Below are 27,334 nucleotides of genomic sequence, written 5' to 3'. Positions count from 1 at the left end.
AGCCAGGGAGCTATAAAAGGATTAGACCTTAAACAACCCTCTTTTGGATGGGATCCACCACAACTTATCTTCACTTACTATTTTCACTCTAGCAGAGTGCAACACTTGGAAGAAAGAGGCAAAGATATCCACCACCCAATTTTGCGCCGCTCTAGCAAACCTCACATTCCACTGGTTAGAACCACCAAATAACTCCAAGTGATCCGCAATAGATGCATCCTTTACACAAGCAATAGCATATAAAACTGGGAAAGTTGCCTTAAGAGCTACATCCATGCACCACTTATCATGCCAAAAACTAATCCGGGATCTATCTCCCACCTCAAACTTGGTATGACATGAGAAATTCTCCCATACTTTCCTGATATTCTTCCATAACCCCACCCCGAACACACCAGCAGGCTCAAGAGAACACCACCCATCCCATAAACTGCCAAATTTAGAGTCCATCGCAACTCTCCACCAAGCTTCTCTCTCAAGCCCATAATGCCACAACCAACCCTCCATCAAATTCTTAATACCCAACCCTCCCTCAGAAATTGGTGAACAAACCTTGGACCAACTCACCAAGTGATATTTGAACTCTACACCTAACACACCCCACAAGAAATCACGCTGGAGCTTCTCAATGCGTTTAGCAACACCCGCCAAGAGAAGAAAGAGAGACATAAAGTACATAGGCAAATTAGCAAGGGTACTCTTAATGAGGATAACTCTGCCACCCTTTAATAAAAATACATCATTTTCCAACTAGCCAACTGACACTATCTTTTCAATAACGTCATCCCAGATATGCTTGGCTTTATAGAAAGCCCCCAACGCCAAATTGAGATACTTCATCGGCAAAGTGGAAACCCCACAACTTAGCAGTCTCACCAACCTTTCCACCTGATCCACATTCCCCACAGGAACCAACTCTGACTTGGTTAACTTAACCTTTAAGCCCGAGGCAGCTTCAAAGCAAAGGAATAAGCTCTGCAAAAGATGCAGATGTTTTGGAAAAGCACCACAGAAAATCAAGGTATCATTAGCAAACAAAAAATGAGAAAAACCAATGTTGCCCACTGAAAAACCATCCAACAGCCCCCACTAATTGCAACAGAAATCATTCTACCCAAAGCCACCATCTCAAAAACAAACAACAAGGGGATAAGGGATTCCCTTGTCACAAACCATGGGAACTACTGAAGAAACTTGTTGGAGTGCCGCTAACCAAAACTGAGAAACGCACAGAGGATATGCAATGAGCTATCCAAGGGAATCATTTCTCCCCAAAGCCACACTTCCTCAGCATATACAACAAAAAGTCCCAATTCACATGATCATAAGCTTTTTCGAGATCCATTTTGCAAATAACACCTAGCTCACTAGATCTTAATCTACTATCAAGACATTCATTGGCAATAGGGAAAGGATCAAAGATTTGCCTACCTCTAATGAAAGCACTCTGTGACTTAGAGATAATCTTCGCCATCACCATCTTAAGCCAATTTGCAAGGATCTTAGCAATTATTTTGTAGATAACCCCCACAAGGCTAAATCGAGCAGAAGTCCTTGAGATTGATAGCCCCTGTATCTTCGAAATGAGAGTAATAAACGAAGCATTGAGACTTCTCTCAAACTTGCCTCTAGCATGAAAGTCACAAAAAACCTTCATGATATCTCCACTTTGACCACATTCCAACAAGCTCGGAAAAACGCTATAGAGAAACCGTCAGGGCCCAGTGCCTTGTTATCCACTACCTTCCTCACCTCCTCTTCCTCAAACTCTCTCTCCAACCAACTTGCCTCAGTCTCCAACCATCCACCATGGCCTCCAACCACCTTGCTCAGAATATAACTAAAGATAAAACCAGCTAATGTGCACGTTAATCTTTGTCTGATTGATAGAGAGACTACCACCAATCAATAAAGAGTCTATAGAGTTCGTCCTTCTATTGGAATTAGCTATGGTGTGAAAGAATTTAGTATACTTATCCCCCTCCCTTAACCACAACACCCTAGATTTCCGCTCCCGCCAAATACACCACATTAAACACAAAAGAACTAACCGCCAAACTTCCTTTGCTGGACCATACCCAAACGACGCGCCCCAACTAGTCAACAAGTCCAACACCATTTGTGGCATAACCCACTCTACCCCAAATAAAGTAAGAATATAACTCCATAGATCTCGGGCAACTTCGCAATGAAGTGACAAATGTTCTATTGACTCCCCACTCTTTTTACACATACAACACCATGACATTCCACTTTCGCAAATTGTCATGCGTCAAAATTTTACCTAAAGTTGCTGTCCATACAAAGAAAGCCACCATTACCGAAGCCTTAACACCCCAGATACTCTTCTATGGAAATGAAGGGTCATCTTTCCTATTTAACACTTCATAATAGGACTTCACATCAAATAAACCCCTTTTGGAGAGGTTCCAAATCAATCTGTCATCCTCTGTATGTTGAACCGAAATAGAATAAAGTCGAGCGAAGAAAGAAAGTACCATCTCCATCGCCCAATCCTGAACTGAATGCATAAGAATAACATTCCATTGAATAACTCCATTTTGAACAACTAAGTTTTTTGCCACCATCGCATCTTTATTCCTCACAATACTAAAAAAATCTGGAAAACATTGCTTCAAAGATTTCTCCCCACACCATCAATCATGCCAAAAACTTACATGAGACCCATCCCCAACCTCAAAATGAACAAAGTTGCTAAACTTATCCCACCCCCTCCTAATATGTTTCCACACACCCAAGCCAAAAGTACCCAACACCTCTTTTGAACACCACCCACCCTTTAGACTCTCAAGTTTGACATCAATCACCAATCGCTATAATGCGTCTCTCCCTACCATACCACCACAACCATTTCCTCAGAAGAGCTTGATTAAATTGGATGGAATTGTGAACTCCCAACCCACCTGAATGCATGGAGTACAGATCTTGTTCCAATTCACTAAATGAAATTTGGCCTCATCTCCAATGCCACCCCAAAGAAAATCCCTTTGAAGTTTATCAAGACAATTAGCCACGCCCACTGGAGCTAGGGTTTGTGTCTTCTTTAGATCTCTTTCCTAACTTAATATAAAAACCTCATTTTAAGGGGTGGCCTGCCACTAGAAGCACAAGACAAAACAAAAATTCTTTTAACAAAAATGGTCAACGTGAAAGTGAAAGAAGGAAGAAGAGAAGAGAGCCCGCTGTCTCTTGGTCCAAAAGAAATTGAGACTAGAATAAGTATACATTGCAAATTGCGTATAGCGGCTGCTTCGCATACAAATTTGTACCCTCAAATGTAACATAATTGGTGGGTGGGAGCCATGCATCAGAATTCTGTTCGTCAAGTTAGTTTCTGGCACGGGGAATACCATTTTCTTGGTATTGTGATGGGTTATTTAGGTTTCTGTTATGTGGACTCTAAATCCTTTGAATTTCGGTATGATGTTAGCGACGGAGTGCGACTAGCCGAGAGGAGTAGAAGCATTTTCCCGGCGGTCATCCTTGGGTGGTCAAGCATAGTATGGTTGATGAAAGCAATGGAGGGATTCACTAAGGGTGATGAGTCCAGTGAGAATTGGCGAACCTTTTGTCTAGGAAGTACCACCTATGTTGTGCTACGAAGGACAAACAAGCATGGTCAGTATATTGAGTTGTCGGAGTATGGAGGGGGAGGAAGACGTAGTTTTGTTGTTATTCTAAAAGGCAGCGATGGGAAGGGCTGGATGGATTGTAGGGTTCAATTGCAGAGGTTGAGAGCATACCATGAGAAAATACGTCTAGGAAGAACATCTGATAAGATGAAGCTGGCTGATGCACCAATGACGACTAGACTACGAAGAGAGGGGCATTCGTATGTAGCGGCGGTGGAAGGCAAACCGACCAACGACATGCGTCCAGTTGATGGCAGGGGTAGTCTGGGCAATACGGGGACTCAGCAAGCACCAAATATGGTAATCCCACAATTGCAGGCCGGCGATCATGCTACAGGAGCGGGTGAATCCTCATTCAAATTAGGAGACGTTATGCAGTATAATTTGAAAGGTGCAGAAAATCTAAAAGAAATGAAGAGTTTCCTTAGGTGTTTTAAGGTGGAAGCTGAACGCTGGTTGGGCTTGTTGGGGTTGGGCCGTGAGCATAAAGGTGAGGAGAAGTTAGGTGGGCTGCATGTTGGGGCGGCAGGTGTGGTCAAGGCCTAGTGTGAAGCTCGGTTGAAACTTAAAGCCCCAATGATCATTGACACACGTGTAGCAAACCCCACGAATAATTGGCAAGTATACACTCGGTGGTCTTCTCGCAAGGTGATGACACAATGGCAAGCTAAATCGGCCCCAATGATCATCGACACACGTGTAGCAGAGCCCACGAATAATTGGCAAGTATACACTTGGTGGTCTTCTTGCAAGGTGATGACACAGTGGCAAGCTAAACCGGAAGTGCAGGGAAGTTTTCGGATCCAAACCATCAGCTAGGTATGGAGGCGATGTAGTCAGAGAGGTCCAACCTATCTCCGGGCAGTAAGACCGAAGTGGTTGCTGGTGGGCTGATGTTGGCAACTTCGAGTTCCACTGGGAATCCGGCAAACAACACTGAGAAGGGGACAGAGGATGCTGACGAGCTGTTTGAAGGAGAATTACTAGCCGAGGAGTTAGAAAATGAATTGTCAACACGTGATGGGGGTATGATGGAGGTCAGAGGTTGTGGGTTGGGACTACACAACACTGCTACTGAGGCAAAACAGAATGGGGTACTCTCAGACCTTGCCGTAGGGGCGATGGGGAACTTTGGGGGAGATACAAACAAAGTCGATGTCAATGTTGGAGGAGTTTTGACACTGGTGCCAGAAAATGTGGGCTTGTCAGACGCGACTCAGAGTGAACAAGACTAGGTTGAAGGGAGAAAGGGAGATGGCAGTTTGGGGGGTGATTTTGAAGACCAACAGTTGTCGGGCCAGAGGGGAGAATTATTTCCTAAGGGCCATCCTAGAGAGACGGAGGGGTCTAAGTTTTTGTCTTCTATGGAGGTTTATGTTGTCAAAAATGAACCCCTCTTACAAGATGTGGATGATGGAGAAGGAGAAGAATTGGGGGACAGTGGCCCATTATCTCTTGTACCTTTGGTAGTAAGTGTGGGCACGGAGTCTAGTTCTAGTGAGTCTCCAATATGGGTGGTTGAGCGGGTGAAGGGTTTCTACAAAGTAATAGGTTTGTCATGTGATCCGTTTGAGGATAAATTGATGTCACTGTTTGAAGAAATTGAAGCTACGCGGGATCAAACAATAGCTGAAACTATGGCTATGGCTACCGCAGTATCAAGGATGAAAGGCCAACGGGAAATAAAACGATTGGATTGTTCCATCAATTATGATAAGAAGGGGGATCAATCCAAAAGAAGGAGAGCCAAGGGAAGGGGGTATTCTTGTTTTAATGAAGCCTAAAATCATAACTTGGAATGTAAGAGGGCTCAATGAGTTGAATAAAAGATTATGTATTAAAGGGCTCCTTAGAGAATGGAAGGCAAATTTTGTGTGCTTGTTGGAAACAAAAATGGAAGTCATTACTAGGGCGGTGGTCCGAAGTTTATGGGGATGTCAACATGTGGATTGGTGTTATATGGGGGCACGTGGGGCCTTGGGTGGGATTTTGATTATGTGGGATAGGAGGTTTGAGGAGAAGATTGATGAGTATGTCAAAAGATATACTATTGCTTGTTCTTTGCGTAACACCGAAGACAATTTTATGTGGGCGTTTTAGGGGGTGTATGGGCCTAATGATGATGGGGAGAAGAGTGTTTTGTGGGATGAGATGGCTGGTTTGATGAGCTGGTGGGATATGCTGTGGTGTTTTGGGAGAGATTTCAATGTGGTGAGGTTTCCTAGTGAGAGATCGGGTGTGACTGGATTCCCTGCAGCCATGGAGGAGTTTTCGGAGTTCATTTTCGTACAAAGATTTGTGGTTATACCTCTCCAAAGAGGTCAATTCACTTGGTCCAATAATCAGGTATGGTCTAAAATTGATAGATTTCTATTATCTCTGGAGTGGGAAGATCATTACCCTGAGGTGTCACAACCAAGATTGCCTAGAATCTTATCGAATCATTTTCCTTTACTGTTGGATTGTGGGACGGAAAGAGAAGGGAACAAATATTTTAAAATTGAAAATATGTGGCTGAAATCTGACGGTTTTGTGGAAGACATATGAGTTTCATGGCCTGCCGAGTTATGTTTTGGCAAACAAGTTGAAAGCTTTAAAGGTGGATTTAAAGAAATGGAATGCGGAGGTGTTTGGTGATGTAGGGAAGAATGAGGAGTTATTGGAAGGTATTCGAGAATTGGAGTGTATTGATGAAGGTCAGGGGTTAGTGGAGGAGGAACGGGTGAGGAAGACAAACATGATTAAGGAGCTGGAAAAAACGCTCCTCTTTGAGAAGGTAAATTGGAGACAAAAATCTCGGGCTTTGTGGTTGAAAGAAGGGGACAATAACACTAAATTCTTCCATAGGGTGGCCAACTCGCATCGTAGATACAATCATGTGGGAGCATTGAGGATAAATGGGGCTATGTCTAGTGATCCGGTGGAAATCAATGAGCATATTGTACAATACTATGACAAATTGTATACCAAGCAGAGTACGTAGTGGCCTAGGGTGGATGGGCTCTCTTTCTTATCCATTGATGCGGAGGAAAGTATCTGGTTAGAACGAGAATTTGAGAAGCCGGAGGTGGTGCAGGATCTGAATGGTGATAAGGCGCCGGGTCCGGATGGGTTCACTTTCTTTCAAAAGTGTTGGGGGTATTGAAACAAGATATATGGCTGTTTTTTCACAATTCCATAATAGACGCCAATTTAAGAAGAGCTTTAATGCAACTTTTGTTTCCCTAATTCCTAAGAAGGCAGACGCTGTGGATGTAAAGGATTTCAAGCCTATTAGCTTGGTGGGAGGGGTCTATAAACTCATTTCTAAGGTCCTTGCTAACAAGTTCAAATCAGTGTTAGGGAAAATTATTTCTAGCTCTTAAAATGCTTTCGGACAACAAATATTGGATTCAATTCTCATAGCTAATGAACGCTTGGATAGCCGAATGCAGTCGGGGGGCGGGCGGGGGGCGCTGGATTATTGTGTAAATTGGATTTGGGGAAAGTGTATGATCATGTTAATTGGGACTTCTTGCTCTACATGCTTCAGAGGTGTGGTTCTGGGGAGAGGTGGAGGGATTGGATAGAATTTTGTATTTCTACAGTAAAATTTTCCATCTTAGCGAATGGCACTCTGTCTGGTTTCTTTCAGAGTTCTCGTGGGCTTAGGCAAGGTGATCCGCTTTCTCGTTTGTTGTTTGTGGTGGATATGGAATCGCTAAGCCGGATGTTGAATGCGACTATACTCCAAGGTTTGTTGACAGGTTTTTCTGTGGGAACCAGGGATAATGAAAAATTAGTGGTGAATCACTCGCTATTTGCGGATAATACTTTAATTTTTTGTGATGCACAGGCAGAACATGTTCGCAATTTGAGGTGTACTTATGTTTTGAGGCCGCATCAGGGCTGAGGATCAATTTAAGTAAATCCGAAATTGTTCCCATAGGCGAGGTGGAAAATGTTGATTCTTTTGCTCATATTCTGGGGTGTCAAGTTGTGTCATTGCCAATGACTTATTTGGGTTTGCCGTTGGGAGCATCTTTTAAATCTATTTCTATTTGGAGTGGAGTTCTTGAGAAAGTGGAACACCAGTTAGCTAGTTGGCAGAAACTTTATTTATCCAAGGGTGGTCAGGTGACTCTGATTAAAAGTACTCTCTCTAGCATTCTTACTTATTATTTATTGTTGTTCCCCATTCCTATGAGTGTAGCTAAAAGACCGGGGCGACTTCAACGGGAGTTTTTGTGGAGTGGCATGGGGGATGAGGCTAAATTTCACTTAGTAAATTGGCATAGAATTTGTACTCCAATTAAGGAAGGTGGTTCGGGAGTTTGAAATGTGATTCAATTTAATCAAGCTTTATTGGGGAAGTGGATGTGGAGGTTTGCTCAAGAGCGCGAGGCTCTATAGAGATCGGCAATTAATGTTAAGTATGGGAGTGTGAGGGTTGGCTAGTGTTCTTTACCGGCGGTGGGGTCTTTGAAGTGAAGACTTTCTATAGAGCCTCAACTGGTCAAGAGGCCGTCTCTTTTCCTTGGAAGAGTATTTGGCGTGACAAAACTCCAAAGCGGGTGTTTTTTTTTGTGTGGACAGCAGCATTATGAAAGATTTTGACACATGACAACTTGCGTAGGTGTCATATAGTGGTGGTTGAGTGGTGTTGTATGTGTAAGAAGAATGGGGAATCCAATTTTTTTTTTTATAAGTAAGAAGCCAATCTCATTAAAAAAAAGCTTAAGACGCCCCTTAGCACACTGGAAGTATACAAGAAAAACACCTACCTAGAAAAAGAAAAGCGAGAGAGAAAGGAGTACATTGTGTAGACAGCAACATGGGGAATCCATTGATCACCTTTTACTTCACTGTGATGTGGCATGGGTTGTTTGGAGTTTTTTCTATAGTTGGTTCGGGGTGAAGTGGGTCATGCCAAGAAGAGTGCTAGATTTGTTGAGTAATTGGGGCACTTCGCTGGGTCGTGGTCAAGTTACGCAAATGTGAAAGTAGGTTCCTTGTGTGTTATGTGAGGTCTTTGATGTGAGAGGAGTTCAATGCTTTTTGAAGATGTGGAATTACTGGTTTTGGAATTGTGTCAAAATGTGCTTAATATGTTATATGTATGGGTCTCGGCTTATAGCCCGAGTTGTATTATGTTTGCTGAGTTTTTACATTTATGTTCTTTTGTTTCCTATGATTAGGGGCATTTTTATATAATTCATGTGTACTAAAGTTGCGCCCCTCTATGCTTTTTAATGAAATTTTATTACTTTTAAAAAAAAAAAAAAAAAAAAATCGACTAGAAAAGAAGATCAAAAATTAGTTGTGTAGAAAAACACCAGGATTAGAGGTCATTGTTTTGCATAAGTCACAACTTTTCAAAAATCAGATTTTTCTTCAATAAAACATGATTAAAATGAAGAGAAACCTACCTTTTTGGCTTTAATCACCAAAATGAAAAATAGTTTGTGCGATTGAAACACCTTAACTCTTCTCCTCAACGACTATTCAAAGGCCAAGAGAGTGGGTTCACTTATCTGTTTCCTACCTAGTATGCATATAAACCAGAAGAGAGAGAGAAAACCGTTTTCTCTTCTCCCTAATACCCTTGCCGTGCACTCCTTGGAGAGAAAAGCTTTAGTGGCCGGCCAACCATAATTGAGTATGATAAGTGTCGAATGTTGTACATTCAAGCTCCTTAACTTGCATATGTCAATTCCTTAGCATTGTTATTTGTTTGATTTTGTGTTATTTTATTGTTTTCAAATTTTAAATAAACATGCAATTAATTTCATTGATTTTGAGCTTAAAGCACACTTTGAGAAGACCTAGAAGATATGGTTAAGCTTAGCTAATCATAATAGAAGACCTATATGATGTAGTTAAGTTTAATCAAATCAAGGAAATGATTAAATCGAAATTTCTCCAACCAAAGAGGGGAAATTTCTTTAATGATGGTATTTTCTTCATTACTCAAGTGAGACAAACCCTATATCATGCATAGTATGAATTTCCCTTGTTAATTTATGATTGACCATTGTTATGCGGTGAGTGGTGAAATCAACCCCCTATTCTTTCTCTCATCACTACACTTTTTACATTTATGTCTTTTACTTTTATGTATTTATTTTTAGAGAACAAAAATCAAATCAAACATCTTTTAAATTAAGTTATATTTAATCTCAAAAAACTTGATAACACCCCTGCAGTCCTTGAGGCTCGACACCCTCTCTATAGCCTTATCCTTTAAGGATTCATACTATTGCGAGTGATAATTTTATTATTGATATTTTTGTATACAAAACGACCACATCAGAGTATTTAAATAGCTTGAGGGACTTGAGGAAAAATTAAAACCTACCTCCAATGAGCCTTGGACTCGTGTTAAGTCATAACCAACCAAAAGTTACCATTAATTATATTTTATTCCATTATAAAAATATAATTGCATTTAAAGATTTATTTCATTATACAAGAGCTCCTTGACTAATAAATATTGCACTTTACCCCTCCATTAAATATTCATAGAGAAATAAAGTCAAATAAAATCTACTATCACTTTATTTTTTCTACCTCTTGATTCCTAGAGTACCCACTTTAATCTCTTGATTATTCTTTTACTCAAATTCTATAGAGTAATTTTATTTTAGTAACTCTTTACTAAAATACTCAAGCTTGAGACTTGGAATATGTTGACATTCCGATGGATCCTAATCAGAAATTACTAAAGGATGAAGGGGAATTATTTGAAGATCCTAGTAGGTATCGTCGTTTGGTTGGAAAGTTGAATTATCTTACGATTACTAGGCCAGACATCTCATATGCAGTTGGTGTTGTTAGTCAGTTCTTACAGGCTCCTAGGGTTTCAAATTGGGAAGTTGTTACTCGTATTATTTGATATTTTAAAAGAGCTCCTGGACTCGGGATATTGAATAGCCGAATAAACACCTTCGAGTAGAAGAATTTACTGATGCCGATTGGGCAAGTTCTCCCTCAGATAGACGATCTACTACAAGATATTGTACATTCTTAGGCAACAACCTGGTCACTTAGAAAAGTAAGAAACAGACAATAGTGACACGGCCCAGTGCCGAAGTAGAATATAGAGCAATGTCTTAGACTGCCAGTGAGTTGACGTGGTTACAACATTTTCTCCAGGAGATTGGACTCTCAACCCCTACTCCTATCCCGTTATTTTGTGATAACCGAGCTGCTATACATATTGCGTCTAATCCCATTTTTCATGAAAGAACCAAGCATATTGAGGTTGATTGTCACTTTGTTCGAGATATGATACTCAGCGGAGATCAGTTTGGAGATCAGTTAGTTGATAAGTTTACAAAGTCCTTGTGTTGAAAGAAGTTAGCGTTTATTTGTTCCAAGCTGGGCTTATATGATATATATGCTCAGCTTGAGGGGGGGTGTTAGAAGAGTTTATTAGGGTTAATATGTTACATGGGTATTTTGGTCTTTGCATTCAATTTTAGAATATATACATACATATATGTAGTATGAGGAGAGAGAGGCTACGTAAGAAATAGCCTCCTATTTTCCTTCTATTTTGCATGCAAACCTCGTAATAGTTATTAATCTCATTAATACACCTAAATCACATACAATGTAACCCACATTCATCAAATAAATATGCAATTTCCAAATACTCAAGTAATTCTCAGAAAATAAAAAACTTTTATTAATTGAAAATGTTGTACAACTTTGTTTTTAGGCACTATCCCTAACAATTTGGAGATGCCAAATCAAAATATTAATCATTATGTGAGTCTTAATTTTTCTTCCATTTGAGAAAAAGAACAATCGATTAGTGTATTTTTTTTAGAAACGCTATAGCATCAAATTTTGACTACTGTAAATCTATGTAACATATGAAACTACACATAACCTACGCTCCATTAAGAGAGAGAGAGAGATTTAGTCACTGGAAGGAATGCAAGCATACAAGGCAAATAAGGATGTTTAACATTATTTTCTATTAAACAAATGATAAGTAGGAACGATAAAGTTAAGTACTCAATATATACACAACTGGTTAGTGCAAATTCTTCAGTTGACTCTTCAATTACATTCTTTCAAGATAGATTAAAACAAGCTAGAAAAGAAGTTCTATATGAGCACCTGAGTGCATGATGTTTTAAAGCAAAATGTAAAAGCTGAAAAAGATGAGAAGGAGAGATGTATAAGAATTTAAAAGACATACATTTGTAAACTAGGGGTGGTTATCCATGTCGGAAAACTTCCTGATAGTTCATTGTAAGATAAATCTCTGTATGCAAAAGCATGTTAGAAGGAGTAAGTAGGCATATAATGCACCAAAAATTCATAATGAGAAAGAATTTAGAAAGCAAGTAGATTGATTTCATTCTATCGCATGGACGAGGTCCTGCTGGCTTGCATTTTACTGAGTAGATATACATCCAATTGGTCTTTATAAAGAAATTTAACAAGAGATGAATTTATTCTGGCACCTAGAATGCTTATGAGTGTCCTGTTGCAGGCAATTAAATCATGCCACATGATTTCTGGACAGACTTTTCTTTCCGTGAAATTAATGGGTAAAGCAACCTTGTCACCATGGTTCATACTGCAAAAGCTGTAAAAGGAAAAGCATGCCCAAGATAATCAACATATTTCAAGGATATTCAAATTGTGGATGGGACTGAAAACACATTGATTGCCAATGACATTCCCAAATAATGATTCTCTTGTGGTCTCTAATAGACATGAAAAAAATCAGCAAATATAACAATGAATCTCAGCATTTTTATGGTAATCATGGACTATCTCATGGAAATCACTGCAACATTTTTTTCTCTTCTTTTCTTTCTTGTTTCTTCTTGCATCATAAGCAATTCAATCTTCAACTCTCTTGTAACGTACATTTCCAGCACACCCTCTCTCTCTCTCTCTCTCTCTCTCTCTCTCTCTCTCTCTCTCTCAACGGCGCGTGAGAGCGCGTCAAGCTAGGAGATTCTTTCTCTTCGCCTTCCTACTGTTCGTTTTGCTGTTGGGGGTTGAGCTTCGGGTTTCCAGTTCTTGGGTCTCGTTTGTATCACGCGTAGGGGCTCAACCTGTGCCTTCTCTTTATGGGTTTCTCTCTTCTGGCGACAATGTGTTCTTCTTCTGAGGTGGCCGATTGAGTGTTGGGTGTGTGTTGAGATGGAGAAAAATTTTATCGTGGAGTCGAAGATTTTTGTCTTCTCGGTGCTAGATGGGGCGTCGATGCTGAGGGTGGGGGAGAAAAGAAAAAGTTTCTCTCAGGAGATCATCATCAGTTCTCAATGCTCTGAGTGGCTTGCATCGACATTGGAGATTCTCTTGGGTCATCCGGAAGATCAAAAATCCTTCAGGGAAGGGTCAAAAATCTTGATTGCTTGGAGAGGTGGCAACCAAGCAGGCCGTTTCTTAAAGGCAACAGCATTCGGGATGGGTGGCCGGAAAGGGTTTATCATGATCCCTGAGGGGCGTAGAGGGTAGGGTTGGCTCAAATTCTTGGACAAGCTGAGAAAGGCCAAAGATTATCTCTCTGCCAAAGCGGGTTGCGGGTCTGAGTCCTCGCTTGCGTCAATCAAGACAGTGGAAGAAGAGGTTAGGCCAGGTTTGGCTCCTCTTTGGAAAGGGCCCTCCATCGTGGAGGTGCTAAGGTCTGGTTCGGTCTCGGCCGTGAAGAAAGAGCCCATCGTAGGGGGTCGTCATTCAGGGTGGATGGCGTCAGAGGAGGAGCAGTGTGCTCTTGACCTTCTTCCGATGGTGAGGCATGTAGAGGTTGAACTGAGATCGGTGGTGGATTGCTTCTCATTGGAGTCCTCGCCGCTAGAGCTGTTGGGCAAAGACCGGCATTTTCGTCCAAAGGGTAAGAAGGTTCTCTCTCGTTCGAATTTGAATTTTGAAAATTCGAAATCCGAATATTCGAGAATGCATACGTGGAATAAGCTGGGTTCCAGGTTTTATGTGGCCTTGGGCCGAGCTGTAAGAAAACTTCTAGACCGGTTTTCCGGGTCGGGGATGGGTCGTAAACATTAAGGTTTCCGCGTGGCTCGTTTTTGGCCGAAACCTAAAGCTGCCCGTCCATCCAGATCCCTGCCGAAGACGACGCCGGAGTGGTCTTCTAGGATGCTTTTGGTTCGGTCTCCTCCTGGGAGATTGGTGGGTGATGCGCTGGTAGCCACAGAGGGAGCGGGTCTAGCGTCGTCAGCTTCTCTAGCCTCAAAAAAATTTGGGTTTCCCCTTTCACCGGCACCGGAGCTTGGTTTTCTGACGGCTGCTTCTCCAGCGTGTCCTCCAGATCCTGTGTTTAAGGTCTCTCCTCTGAGGCTGCTTCAGATTCCTTAACCCGGGTTTGCCCCTCAATCTCTCGCTGGAGCGGCTGTGTTGGCTGAGAAACTGCGTTCTCCCCTCCCCATGGTGGTTTCTAAGCCTTTTTAGTGTTACTACAAGAGGGTGAAGGTGCTAAGGGAAGGGCAATCTGTGAAGTGGAATGAGGAGTTATTTTCTGATTCTCTGGAAGCCGCGAAGATGACTGTTGGCTGCTCTGTTAAAAAGGTTACGGCTGCTAAGCCTCCAATGAAGAAGGCTACAGAGCCACCAGTGAAGAAGGCTACAGAGCCACCAGTGAAGCAGGGTCTTAGGAAGGGATTTCTCAACCCTCGCCCGAAGGTGCCAGTTAATCCCACATCGCCGCAGAAGGTCACCGAGGTCGGGATGGTAGGACCTTCATTCCCCCCGAGAGGCTGTCTCACTCCTTATTCCTTTGAAGGAAATGATTTATCCCTATCTCGCAATTGGCATGTCGGTTTTGATCATAACGAGGAGATTGTGGCTTGGGAGGAGGACGATGAGTTTTGGGATGGCTTGCCCTTGGATCGGGCTTTGGATGGTGCTTTTGAGGAGGAGGCCTTGGCTATTCGGGACGTCATGGAGGAAGAGTTTTTAAGAGAGAAAATGTTAGCACGCCAAAAGTCAAAAGGCAAGAGGGAGTTTCTGAATCTGCAAAGCTCCATTAATTATGGCGACGAGTTCTTAGGAAAGGATAGGCCCACGTTTTGTAGGGTTCGCTGTTGCTTTGGTGGGTTGTGAGTTGTCTCTCGGGCGTTTAGTTTTTTCTTGTAACTCGTTTTGGGCTCCTTTGTGGTTGTTTGGTTGTTCTTTATTGAGTTTTGGGGTTTTTTCAGTTGGTTTTTTTGGTTGTTGCAGGTTAGCTTTGGGTGTTTCTAGCGTATACTTCATGTGTACCTAGAGGTGCCATTACGCTTTTTTAATAAACCTTTTCTTACTCATCAAAAAAAAAAAAAAAAAAAAAAATCTCTTGTAACACCCCACATCTCCAAAAATTAATATGCACAGGCCTCTCTCCCTTCTGCTTCAATACCACAATTATGGCCCACACCCTCATGTCCCCACACCATGGGAACCAACCCCCCACCCCCAACAGCTTCTCTTTCTCTCTCTCCCTCTCTCTCTCTCTCTCTCTCTAAAGCGTGGCGTGGCGGGAAGCATAATCCTGTTCGTCAAGTGAGTGCTCGGTGTCTGCTGTGCACTCTCCTTCTTTGAAGGTCTCATCTCCGGCGGCTTTAGTGGAGGTGATTGCCGCTGCTCCGGAGCAGTCAGACGTGGGTTGCAACCCGACGCTTTCTGCAGCTAAGCTGTCTTCGGCATCCTTGGTGAGATTCGCCCTAGGTGAGGATCCTCTATTGCCGTCTTCATCTAAGGTTTATTGCGATTTGTTGGCTCCTTCTCCGGCTCTAGATGGGTTTGGTCCAACCCCCGGCGTTTGCTTATTAGAAGCGGCAGCCCTTGGTGAAAGGCTGCGTTTTTCTCTTCCTGTGATGTCGGAGTCTGGAGCGCCTATTTACCCATCGGAATCCAAGTCTGTGCTTAAATACTCCCGGAAGAATAAGGTTGGCAAAATGGATAAGCTTCTGCTTGAGGAGGCTATTGTGACTTTCGGTGTTCCCAAAGCTCCTTCCTTGCCGTCATTTGGGGATGCTACCAAGCCCTTATTTGAACCATCAAAGGATGGATTAATGTCTACTCCTGCTCTTGTCGAGGGTTGTCAGCCTTTCCTTCAGCATGGCTTTCTTCTCCCAAAGGGCACGGCTCCTTCTCCTTCAGAAGTGGGTGAGTCTTCCGGGGCAGCTTTTGTTGATGATTCTTCGTGGGGAGGTGGTCTTGAAAAGCTTGGTGGTTCTCCCGGGACAGCTATTGATCTTAGCCTCTGTTTTCAAACTTTGGGGGTTTCTCACGAGGGGAATGAGAATGCCTTTTTAGACTTCATGGCTCTAATTGATGCAGAGCATCGTCTAGAGGCTCCAGTCCCCACTCCTAAGTTTAAAGGGTGTCGTGAAGTGAAGAACCTAGAGTGCACTATTAATTATGATGCTAGGGGTTTTAGTTCTAGCCAGGGCAAGACAAGAGGGCCTCTGATGTAATGTTTTAGTCTCTGGGTTTTGTGGGCTAGTTTTGTAGGGGTCTTTGGGTTTCCTTAGTTTTTGGGTTTTTCGGGTGTTTTTCCTCTCTCCTCTTGCGCTCCTGTTTTGCTTTCCTCTTTGTATACTTCCTGTATGCTTAGGGGCGCCTTTTACGCTTTTTATAAAATTCTCTACTTATCAAAAAAAAATATAAGTAAAGCATATCATTAATAAGTGCAGAGGGGTGCAACCCTAGTCCACAAAATGTATACAAAGAGAGTCCCCATTAATAACTAAAAGACTAAAAGAAATCCACAATTTTTTTATTTTTATTTTTTTTTAAAAAAAAGGAAGAAAAATATAAGAAATATTAGACACCTATGTCCATATATAAAGCGATTTGACCAAGTTATTCTTGAGCTCTTCCATCAACTTCTCACAATCTTCAAAACATCTTGCATTCCGCTATCTCCATATGCTCCACATTAAGCACAAAGGGGATATCCTCCAAGTGGCTAAAACTGAACAACTTCCCAATTGACTTCGCTAACAATCTAACAACTCTATCACTCTTTTAGATATGACCCATCCACTCCGAAAAGGCTAAAAATCTCACTCCATAATTCTCTTGCCACTTCACAATGGAGAAGAATATTATATATTGATTCCACGTTCCTCTTACACATGCAACACCATTCCACCACTATCACTCTTCTCTTCCTCAAGTTATCCAAATTCAGAATCTTACCAAGAGTCACTGTCCACACAAACAAAAAAACTCACTCTCAATGGAACATTTATTTTTTTTTGATAAGTAAGAAAATTTTATAAAAAGCGTAAGGCGTCCCTAAGTACACCAGGAGTATATAAAGGAACAACCAAAGCCAGCCCACAAAAAGAAAAATCAAACAAACCCATAAGGAACAACCCTAAAACCCAAAGAAGCCCCCATCAAACACCCAAATCTGCCCTGATAGCACCCCAACCCAACAAAACCTTCAAAACCCACAAGAAAACCCGATCAACCCACCCAACCCTACACCATGTGCGCCTTGCCTTTCCTGCGTCGGGAGGAAGCACAAGAATCCCCGTAGTTGATGGACCTTGCCAAATTCAAAACTTCCCTCCTGCCCTTGGACTTTGGGCGCGCTGCCTTAACTCCCCGGTGGAAGTTCTCTTCAATGGCATCCAATATCGCCAAGGACGGGTCCAAACCCTCATCACTTTCCAACTCCCAATCTAAAGCCCAATCGGGAGGAAAAACACCCAAAGGGAGAGGGAAATCGCCATCCTCCCCATCCCATAACCCGTCGCCCTGCTCCCGCGCAACCACCTCCCTCGACGGACCAAAACCCACTGGCCACTTTTGAGATTTGGTCAAACTAACCTCTCCCTTAATGGCGATAGAAGAACTCGAAGCCGCCGCACCTTCTTTAACAATCGGAATCGACACAGGGCTCGGATTGAGAAACCCCCGCCGAGGAAAACCCCTCATCAAAGCGGAAGAACTACCCTTATCCTTCACGGACACTGCCAGAACAGCAGAATCCTGCTCTGGAAGCGCAGGAGCCACTGTCTAGACTGGCTCTCTAGCAGGCGGAACCCTAGAAATAGACCCAAGCACTATAGCACCTGGCCTCAAAGCTTCCAAAGCATCGGCTAAGGATATACCGTCCAAATGCATTTTTCTGGCTTCCCTAGCCTTCCAAAAGTACTTCCGAAACGGCTTAGAATCCAACAGCACAGGGGAAGATAGACGCAACCTCTTCCCCAACTCAGCCGCCCCTGAAAGAGAAGGAACCGGAGATGTCCCATCAGATCTGGTAGGAGCTACTAGGGGTGCTGAAGAGAAACCCAAAACTACCGGAGAGATCCCCTCCAACCTGGAAGAAGCTACAGGGGGAAAATAAAACCTAGCCACCGGCGACGCTAATCCTGAAGACGCAGACCCCAAAGTCACAGGATCCTCAGAAGAAAAAGAAAACTTCTTCAAGACAACCTCCGGGGCAGGAACCACCGAAGGAATGGAAGAGGAATGCTCAACAAACGCCGGAAAAGTAGGAGTCGAAACGCCCACCGCTTCCGGTGCCGGACAACCCAAATCCAGAGACGAGACCCTCCCCGAAACCGACTCAAGAGCTGATTCAGCAGCCCTCTTGGCACTGGGCTTAAGCACCTTAGTCCCATCCTGAAACCAGGACCCTTTAATAGCTGCCTTGCATCTCTTAAGCATCTGGCCCGCCACAAAACGCAACCTGCGTTTAAGCCCAACAGAGGACTTAAAGCCCATTCTCTTCGAAGACCCACAAGCCCAAATCAAAGCACTAGATAGGCGCCCAAGGATCTCTAGAATCTGCCCGAACACTCCAGACACGCTTTCCTTTTGCAGTGAAGTGTCACCCTCAACAACGGCTACCCCAGACACGCAAGCCGAACAACTGACGCAAACTCAGGAACTGAGACTCTCATCAACACAAAGGTCCTTACCCAGGGGATTAGGCGCTTGCTTCTCCATGGCGGAGCAATCCATTGGCTGCTGCTTCTTCAAATCACACCATTCCGCCATTGACCTTACGTCAACGACCTTTGCCGCATCCCCTGAACCCGACTTATGACTAGGAGACCGGCAACCCAAGGCAGAGACGGTTGCACCCGAGCGCACCACCTCCGCGAACGACGGAGGGCCAGTTCCCTTTCCTAGCTTAACACCCGTCGGAGAACCACCAGAAAACAGAGACCCTTCTGTGGCTCCAAGAGAATCCAGACCTGTGCTCAACTTTGTCCCTTCTACTTTCCCATCCTTCTTGTCCGACGCAGACAAACCAAGCCTGCAACCCACAGAGAGAGAAACAGAAACAATTCTCAACTCACCGGAAAACTTATGCCAGCCCCATCCACCGCGCCCTTCGGGGATCAGAATGAGCCCTCTCCGACCACCCAACCCATAGGCTGCTGCCTCTAAGAACCAGCCAAGTTTATTTTCACCTCTACGGGCAATCAGAAGTTTAGACCCTTCCCTGAAGGATTTGACGAAGTCATGATCACCAGAGAAACCCAAGAGAGTCTCCAATGTCGATGCAAGCCAATCTGAACATTGAGTGCTCAGGACGATTGCCCCGAAGAAGCTTTTTCTCTTCTCCACCCGCACCATCGAAGCCCCCTCCAAAACCGAGAGAGAAAAGGACTTCGAATCCACCGTAAAGTTTCTTTCCATCGCAGAAATACCCGATCTTATAGGACCAACCCAAAGAATGAAAGCATTATGACCGGCGAAGAAGACCACCCAAACGCAAAACCCACCGGCATACACCCCAGCACGAAACTCCCACGAACAGCCCCTCAACACCGCCAGCCAAAAACCAGCACCAAGCGCGTTCGGTTGGCAGCGGCTGATGAACGTAGAAAAAATTTGCACCAAAGTTATAGGGTCAATTCGGCTGGTGAGTCAAAAAATAAAGCTCCTATGGTTGATGAGCGTAGAGAAAATGTGTTTAAACTGAAAAGAAAAGGGACATGTTGCATGGCAATGTCCAAAGGAACTTATTTGCTGATACTAATGGAACATTGACTTTCCAAATACTCTTCCAAGGAAAAGATGAACCCCACAAACTAGATAACTCTTTAAAACTTCAAACTTCCTCCTTTTTGAAGGGATCCACCGAATACGATCCTCACCACCTTGTCTCAATCAGAGGGAATACAACAAATAAAAAACGCAATTACCAAATATACCTACCAATCCAGTACAGATCTTATAAAAGATACATTCCACTTAATATCACCATTGGAAAGCTGCATATTATCCGCAACCCACACCTCGTTACAACAAGCAATACTGAACAACTCCGAAAAAGATTCCTTCAGTGGTTTATCCCAACGCCATAAGTCATGCCATAACCTAATCTTAGATCCATCTCCCACTTCATATCTGACAAATCTCAAAAAAACTCCCCTTTAACAAATATAGCCTCTTCCAACCCTCCAACCGCCTCTCCATTTTTTTGACAATACCGTTCCATATAGAAGTAGACTTGTAAGATGCACCCAAAGGGAGACCCAAATATTTCATCAATAACAAAGCCACCCTACATCCAATAATTCTAGCCACACTTTCTACATCATCCACCTCACCACTTGGGATGATCTTTGATTTCAATAAATTAATCTTTAATCTCGATACCCCTTCAAAGCATAAAAACAGACATCTAGATCAATGTGTCCTCTGCAAACATGAATGGAATAAAAAGAAAGACTATCCAGCTTTGGCCTCCAAATATATACTATTCTGAATACAGTTGCATATAAAACTGCACAATATGCTCCCTTATTTCTATAGAATCTGACAGTAAGGAACTACTAACAAATAATGAATCTACAATGTTATTTCTTCTATTCGAATTTGTCAACCGGTGAAAAAACTTAGTGTTCTTATCTCCCTCTCTCCACCAAAAGAGCTCTAGATTTCTGCCTCCAGAAAACTTCTTCATAAAGAAGAAACCTCTCCAACTCTCTAGAAATATCCTCCTTTTTCACCCTTTCCTCCTCAAGCAGAATTTACTAGCACACAAACTCAACTCTCCCACAAACCCAATAAAAATCAAGGAATTGCAGGAAATTGAAGAAAAATCACTCTCTGAGTGTTTCTTACTGAGAAAACTAAAAAATACAACCGAATGTTGGCCAGGCCGTCCTTATTGAGCTTAAATAGTAGGGTTCCAAACCTGGAAAAATATTAAACTTCCCTTGTCGCAAGTTCGATCGATTGATCATTAATCAAGGATCGATCCATCAAAAGATCACATTTTTTATCGATCAAACATCTATTGAACTATCGATCGAATGTCTCGAGAATCTCTAATGAGCAAACCTCATCACTTCGATTGATCAAACTTCTCGGGAAATTCTAGCAGCACCATCTCATCCTCTTGATCAAGCAAAGCTCAATTGTGGCTCGAATGAACTGTCTCGCTCAAGCGGCTCTTGAGCGAAAATCAATCCAACTCTCGGGTACCCTTCTTACACTCAAACTTTTCTATGAAGTCATCGGCTAGCTAATCTCTCTCTCTCTCTCTCTCTCTCTCTCTCTCTCTCTCTCTCTCTCTCTCTCTCTCTCTCTCTCTCTCTCTTTATATATATATATATATATATATATATACCCCTCTTTAACCACTTCCACTCTCCATACTCTTCCCACACTTTCTCACACACTTCTTCCCTTTGTGCCGAACACCAACCCTTAACACTGTCAGCTGCCTCATTCCTTGTCATCATAAACACTTTGCCCAAACTTTCTCACACACCTCTTCGATTTGTGCTGAACACCAACCTTTAACACTATCAGCTACCTCATTCCTTGTCATCATAAACAACGAAAAACCACCACTTTCGATCGAACATCCAAGAAACCTGCAAACCATTTCTCTCTTTTCTCCGTTGAATTGCATGAGACTTGCTCTCAACACCACTTCCTAGACCCAGCAACTCAATCTGGGTCATTCCCAAAGCAGCCGGCCAATGATTTTGCGAGGATTCCACTAGAAATTGCGGTTATGATCCAAACTTGACTAACTCTAATTTTGGGGTTTTTAGTCAAATCGAACGACCCCAGAAAGTTATCGAGTGTAATCTTTCATGTTATGGGGTTAATTTTATTTAAATTCAATTGTACTAAGGTGATTTGGAGAAATGCAAAACCTGGTCGTTCGGTAAGCATGATATGGAGATTTTGTTGATATGGTTGTGTTTTCTTTGAATTGATTGTGCTACTATAAAATCGAGGCCCTAAACCTTCAATTGAGTTTGGTTGTGCTCCAATTAAGATTACTTGAGAATTAAGGTATGGGATTGCACTTAATTTAATGCCTTCACAGGGTTGGTGGTTGTTAAAGCACACGGACTCTTATCCAAGAGTCCAAGCATTGAAGGACTCTTATCATGAACAAACCGTGTGTGTCAATTCAAGCACCAACCTTCTAAACTCCATTGGCAAGCAATCAAAAGAATCCTCCGCTACTTGAAGAACACAATTTCTCACGGACTCCTACTTACTCAGTCACATGTATCCACACTTGAAGCCTTCTCGGATGCAAATTGGGTGGGGTGCCCCAATGATCGAAAATCCGCTGGCGAAAATCCGCTGGCGGCTATTGCGTATTTCTGGGATCCAACTTAATCTCATGGAGCTCTAAGAAACATCCTACGATGTCCATGTCAAGTACGGACGCTTAGTATAAATCTGTTGCAAACACCATTGCTGAATTATTGTGCCTCCAGTCTCTCCTCCGTGATCTTGGTGTCTAACTTACTTCCCCCCCAAAGTTGTGGTGTGACAACATTGGGGCAACATATTTAGCAGCAAATCCCATGTTCCATGCCAAAACCAAACATGTGGAAACCGATTTCCACTTCGTTCGTGACCATGTTGCTAACAAGTCTCTTCAAATTTTATTCATCCTGAGCAAGGACCAATTGTCTCTAATCGGTTTAACTGGTTCTGTTCCAAGCTCAACGTGCAACCTTCCCCATTGATCTTGAGGGGAGATGTTAAAGCACACGGACTCTTATCCAAGAGTCCAAGCATTGAAGGACTCTTATCAACAACCGAGGATAAGAGCACACAACCAAATACTTCATATATCTCTTTATCAGAGTATAAAGAGATATAACGTAGCTGGAATTATAACAGAAAAGCATATAGATTAAAACTCTACCTATGTATATCTTTACTCATGTACATCTCATAGTTAGAGTATATCTCCATCTCTATAGCTCTCATAGGTAGAAGTAATACCGATAACAAACTCTTGTAATCCTTGATTATAAATACAAGTGCAAAGCAACCAATAGAGATACAGTTGGAACAATATTCAAGAGAGAAGTACAGTTTTTATAGTGGTTGTCTCCTCAAATTTATGGCACAAACATGAAACTGAGGTTCCTAATTTTATTTTTTATTTTTTTTGATAAGTCTGAGGTTCTTAATTGAAGGCTTAAAACTCAAATTTGGTCAAATTGGCATTAGATTATGATTTTTGAGAAGTTATATTAATGAAGTCGGGGTTCAGGAGTAATTTGGGGCTTCTATCAATCTGCTTATTGCCTGGTTCAGTTTAGAGTGCAACTATGGAATTGAGACCCCATATGAAGGTTTCCAATTTTAATTGAGTTGAATAACAACTGACTTATGCTGAAATGTTTTGAGTATATTGTTATAAGTCAAATGAGAACCCAACTTTGGTGGAAGAAGTTCAAGGAATCTTGGAGCCACCTTAAAGAGTTGGTGGTCCAAACGCATAAATCTAATTGTTCAGCCTTACATGTGTAATTATTGAACCTATCTTAATAGGTTTATTCATTCTTGTTAAGACTTTGAATTAGTCCATTTGAGGCATTCAAGGGAGATTGTTGGATTGAGTTTGCGAGTGAGGTAAGCAGCTAGTTGATTTATTTAAAAATAAATAAATATTTGTTGCATGGAAGCATCTCTTGGTTAAAGAGCATTCTTAGAATCTTATTGATGGGATCTAAGCCCTTTTGTAGAATATTTTCTATGTTCTCTTTACTTGATAATATATGAAAAAAGCATGAACATGGATAATGCATGATTTCCTTTATGCCACATAAGGAAATGTATGAGTTGTTAGCTTGAAAAATGATAAGCATCATTGATCATACCATTTGATAATGGACTTGATTATTTGTTGGACAATTTGCTTATTTAAAAATATATTTTGTCATGAATTATGCAATTTAGGAAACTTGATAGAAATCCTATTTATGGAACTCATGTTAAAAATGCTTGGAAACCTTTAAGATTCTTGGATTTGGAGAGTTGTTATGAGATAATCAAAAAAGAGACCTTGATCTTTTTGGTCCTCTGCACTTTGAAAGGTGATGTGCTCTCTCTCTCTCTCTCTCTGCTCTCATGCGTAGCGCGTGAGAAGCTGGGGAGGCGCGTGAGGAGTGTACTGTAGGAGTTTTATTCAGATTTTACCATGGGTTATGTCGGATTTTTCTACGTTGAGGCGAAATCCTTCGAGATTCGATCTGAGTTTAGTGTTGGGGATGGCATAAGGTTAGCAGAGAGGAGTAAAGGTCTCTTCAGGGCAGTGTTCTTGAATAAGTTAAGTGTAGGATGGTTAAGGAGATCAATGGAGGAATTGAGGCAGGGCGGGGAGATACGAGACTTTTGCAGGACTTTCCGGGTGGGTTCTATGGTGCATATCCTGCAATAGAGAGGAAATGCTCATGGAAGATTTTTGGAGCTGTCAGAATATGGCTATGGTGGTCGACGGATGTGCGTGATTTTACCAGAGGGACGAGAAGGTATCGGCTGGGCCAATTGTCTTGCACAATTGAGGAAGTTAGAGAAATATTTTGAGAAGAAAGCTGCTGGGGGGGAAAATAGGTGGAAAGTTACCAATTGCCCCGATGAGGGTGACGAAGCCAGCGATCCATGACGGCCGAACGTTTGCGGCGGTGCTGGTAGGGCAAGGCAGTGAGCTAGAAAACAGAGAATCAAGCAAGGGCACTTTGGGAACTTCCGGAGAGCAACCCATGTCGATTTTGGCAAGAATGGAAAAGAAGGCGACGGATATGGCGGGAGGAGATTGCTGGAGCGCAATCATGTTAAACAGCTCTGTGGGAGAGGCAACTACAATTGGCAAATTTTAAACCAATGCTGGTCTCTATTCGAGAAGAAGCTACTAGATGGCTGGGTTTATTCGAATTGGGCATGTTGAGGTATGAGGCCAAGCCTACTGAAAGCCCAAGACAAGGTCAAACAGACAACGAAGTGGGTCCGGAAGGATTGGGCCTTAAGAAGCAGGATCAGAATGTGATCAAGGCTAAAGGAAAAGAAATAATCCACCAGGAGAACTGTGGAAGTTCGGTGATAACTTATAGTCGCCGGACTTGGCCCAAGCAGATGGTCCAGACTGGAGTGACGACTTAGACGTTGGCTGAAACTGTCGAGCAAGGTCAGAAGACGCCGATGACGACGCTGGAGGTGGTTCCTGAACCAGAGCTTACCAGTACCATGTCAGAAATGTTGGGGAATATGTTGTGCGACTGGTGAAGATAATGGAGAAAAACAGGGCTGAATCAGAGGATATCGATGGTGTCACTGGGGGTTTGAGGAAGGCCATAGATGAGATTATATTGCATGAGAACCATGATTCCTTATATACAAGTCCTGGAGTGGTGGAAATAGAGAAGTTGGAGGAGCAGATTCACGATGGAGGTGAGACTAGCGTTGCGGTAAGTACCAGCTGGTTTCTGTTTTGAGTGTTGGTGTAGGAGAGGATAGGGATGAGGGTGATCAGGAGAGTGAGAGTCCGAGGAAGGCAGAAATTGATTTGGTTTGGGAGAGATAGAATCCCCGAGCAAGGGATTAAAAGTGCAGGGAATTAGTGGGGAAGTGGCTGAATTAGGGTGTGAAAATGAATTACAGGAGGAAGGTGAGGGAGATAATATTTTAGCTTTGGTGACCCGAGCAGATGATGTTATTGGGGGAAGTGAGATGCTGGATATACAACCGTTGGCAGTTTTGGAGGAACAACTAGGAGATGACCCAATGTCCACAGAATGGGTGATTAAGAGAGTTAGAGGTTTTTGTAAAGTTGTAGGAATGTCTTGTCCAGGCTTTGAAGATAAGTTGATGGATTTGTTCAATGATATTGAAGCACATCGGTATTCCGATAGGGTGAGGCACGACAATAATTTGAGAGCTAAATTTGGGAATCGTGGACAACGTGAAGTGAAGAGGTTAGAATGTTCGGTGAATTATGATGGGAAAGGAGGTCAATCGTCTAGGTTGACTAGGAAGGGGAGGGTTGGCAATTGTTAATGTTGAAGCCAAAGATAATTTCATGGAATGTACGAGGCATGAATGAGCTCGAGAAAAGAACGAAGATTAGGGGGTTGTTGAGGGAATGGAAGGCAGATATTGTGGGCTTACAAGAGACAAAAATGGAGGTAATTAGTAAGGAGGTGGTCTAGTGTTTGGGGTTGTGTTTATGTGGATTGGGTGTATTTGGGTTCTAGAGGGGCTTCAGGAGGCATCTTGTTAATGTGGGATAGAAAAGCAGTCGAGAAGATTGAAGAGTATGTGGGGAGGTATGTGGTAGCTTGTGCATTCCATAGTGTGTCAGTAAATTTTGAATGGGGTTTTGCAGGTGTTTATGGACCTAATGATGATAGTGATAGGAGAGGGCTTTGGGATGAATTGGCAGGTTTGAGGAATATTTGGGAGATGCCTTGGTGTATGGGGGGGGGGGATTTTAACATCGTTCGGTCTCCGAGCGAAAGAGGGGTGGAAGCGAGATCATCTCAGGCTATAGTTGAGTTTTCTGAGTTTATTTTTAAACAGGGTCTCATCGATATTCCTTTGGTTTGGGGGGAGATCCACTTGGTCAAATTGCCGCTCTTGGTCCAGAATTGATTGATTTTTGCTATCTACAGAATGGGAGGAATATTTTCCAGATGTGTCTCAAAGACGTCTACCTCATATTCTTTCAGATCATTATCCTATGCTTTTGGATTGTGGAGTCGGGAGACGTGGTAGGGGGTCGTTTAAATTTGAAAATATTTGGTTGCAAGCAGAAGGATTTGAGGAGCAGGTGAAGAGATGGTGGGGATCTTATATGTTTGAAGGTACGCCTAGCTTTGTGTTTGCCAGTAAGTTAAAAGCATTGAAAACTGATCTTAAACAATGGAATGAGGAGGTGTTTGGGAATGTAGGGGTTCAGAAAAAGAAACTGGAAAAGGGTTTGTGTGAGCTGGATTTGATCGCAAAGGATAAGCGGTTATCTGAAGAAGAAAAGTTCAAGAGAGAAGAGTTTTCTAGAAACTTAGAGCGGCATGTTCTTCTTGAAGAAGTGAGTTGGAGACAGAAATCTAGGGCATTGTGGTTAAAAGAGGGTGACAGTAATACCAAATTCTTCCACCGGCTGGCTAACTCTCATAGAAGACATAATACGATTGAGGCTCTAGTGGTGGATGGACAATTGACTGATGATAGGACAGTTATCCAAGATCACATTGTGGAGTTCTACAAAAAGCTATACAGTGAGCAATATCAGTGGAGACCAAGGGCAGATGATTTATCTTTTCTTTTCATTGATGAAGATGATAGAATATGGATGGAACGTGAGTTTGAGGAAGATGAAATTTGGGCAGTAATTTAGAATTTCAAAGGTGATAAGGCTCCTGGGCCTGATGGTTTTACTATGGGATTTTTTCAAAAGTGTTGAGAGATCTTGAAGACTGATATTATTGTGGTGT

At 42.5% G+C, this 27,334-nt stretch overlaps 1 protein-coding gene across 5 annotated transcripts in view; it reads right to left on the bottom strand.

Annotated features, from left to right (window-relative positions):
- Positions 1-27,334, bottom strand: part of LOC133871751 (probable LRR receptor-like serine/threonine-protein kinase At1g56140) — a 65,869-nt gene that overhangs the window by 18,148 nt on the left and 20,387 nt on the right. For 4 of the 5 annotated variants that reach the window (XM_062309164.1, XM_062309167.1, XM_062309168.1 and 1 more), the window contains one exon: positions 11,845-11,910. The exons of the other annotated variant lie outside the window; for it this stretch is intronic. In XM_062309164.1, coding sequence (XP_062165148.1) covers positions 11,845-11,910 — 66 coding nt within the window. The remainder of the gene's footprint in view (positions 1-11,844; positions 11,911-27,334) is intronic. 5 annotated transcript variants of the gene reach the window in all.

Source organism: Alnus glutinosa, chromosome 6 (assembly GCF_958979055.1).
Source record: "Alnus glutinosa chromosome 6, dhAlnGlut1.1, whole genome shotgun sequence".
NCBI lineage: Eukaryota > Viridiplantae > Streptophyta > Magnoliopsida > Fagales > Betulaceae > Alnus > Alnus glutinosa.
The sequence above is the reverse complement of the archived record's forward strand: the minus strand, read 5'-3'. Positions and strand labels throughout refer to the sequence as shown.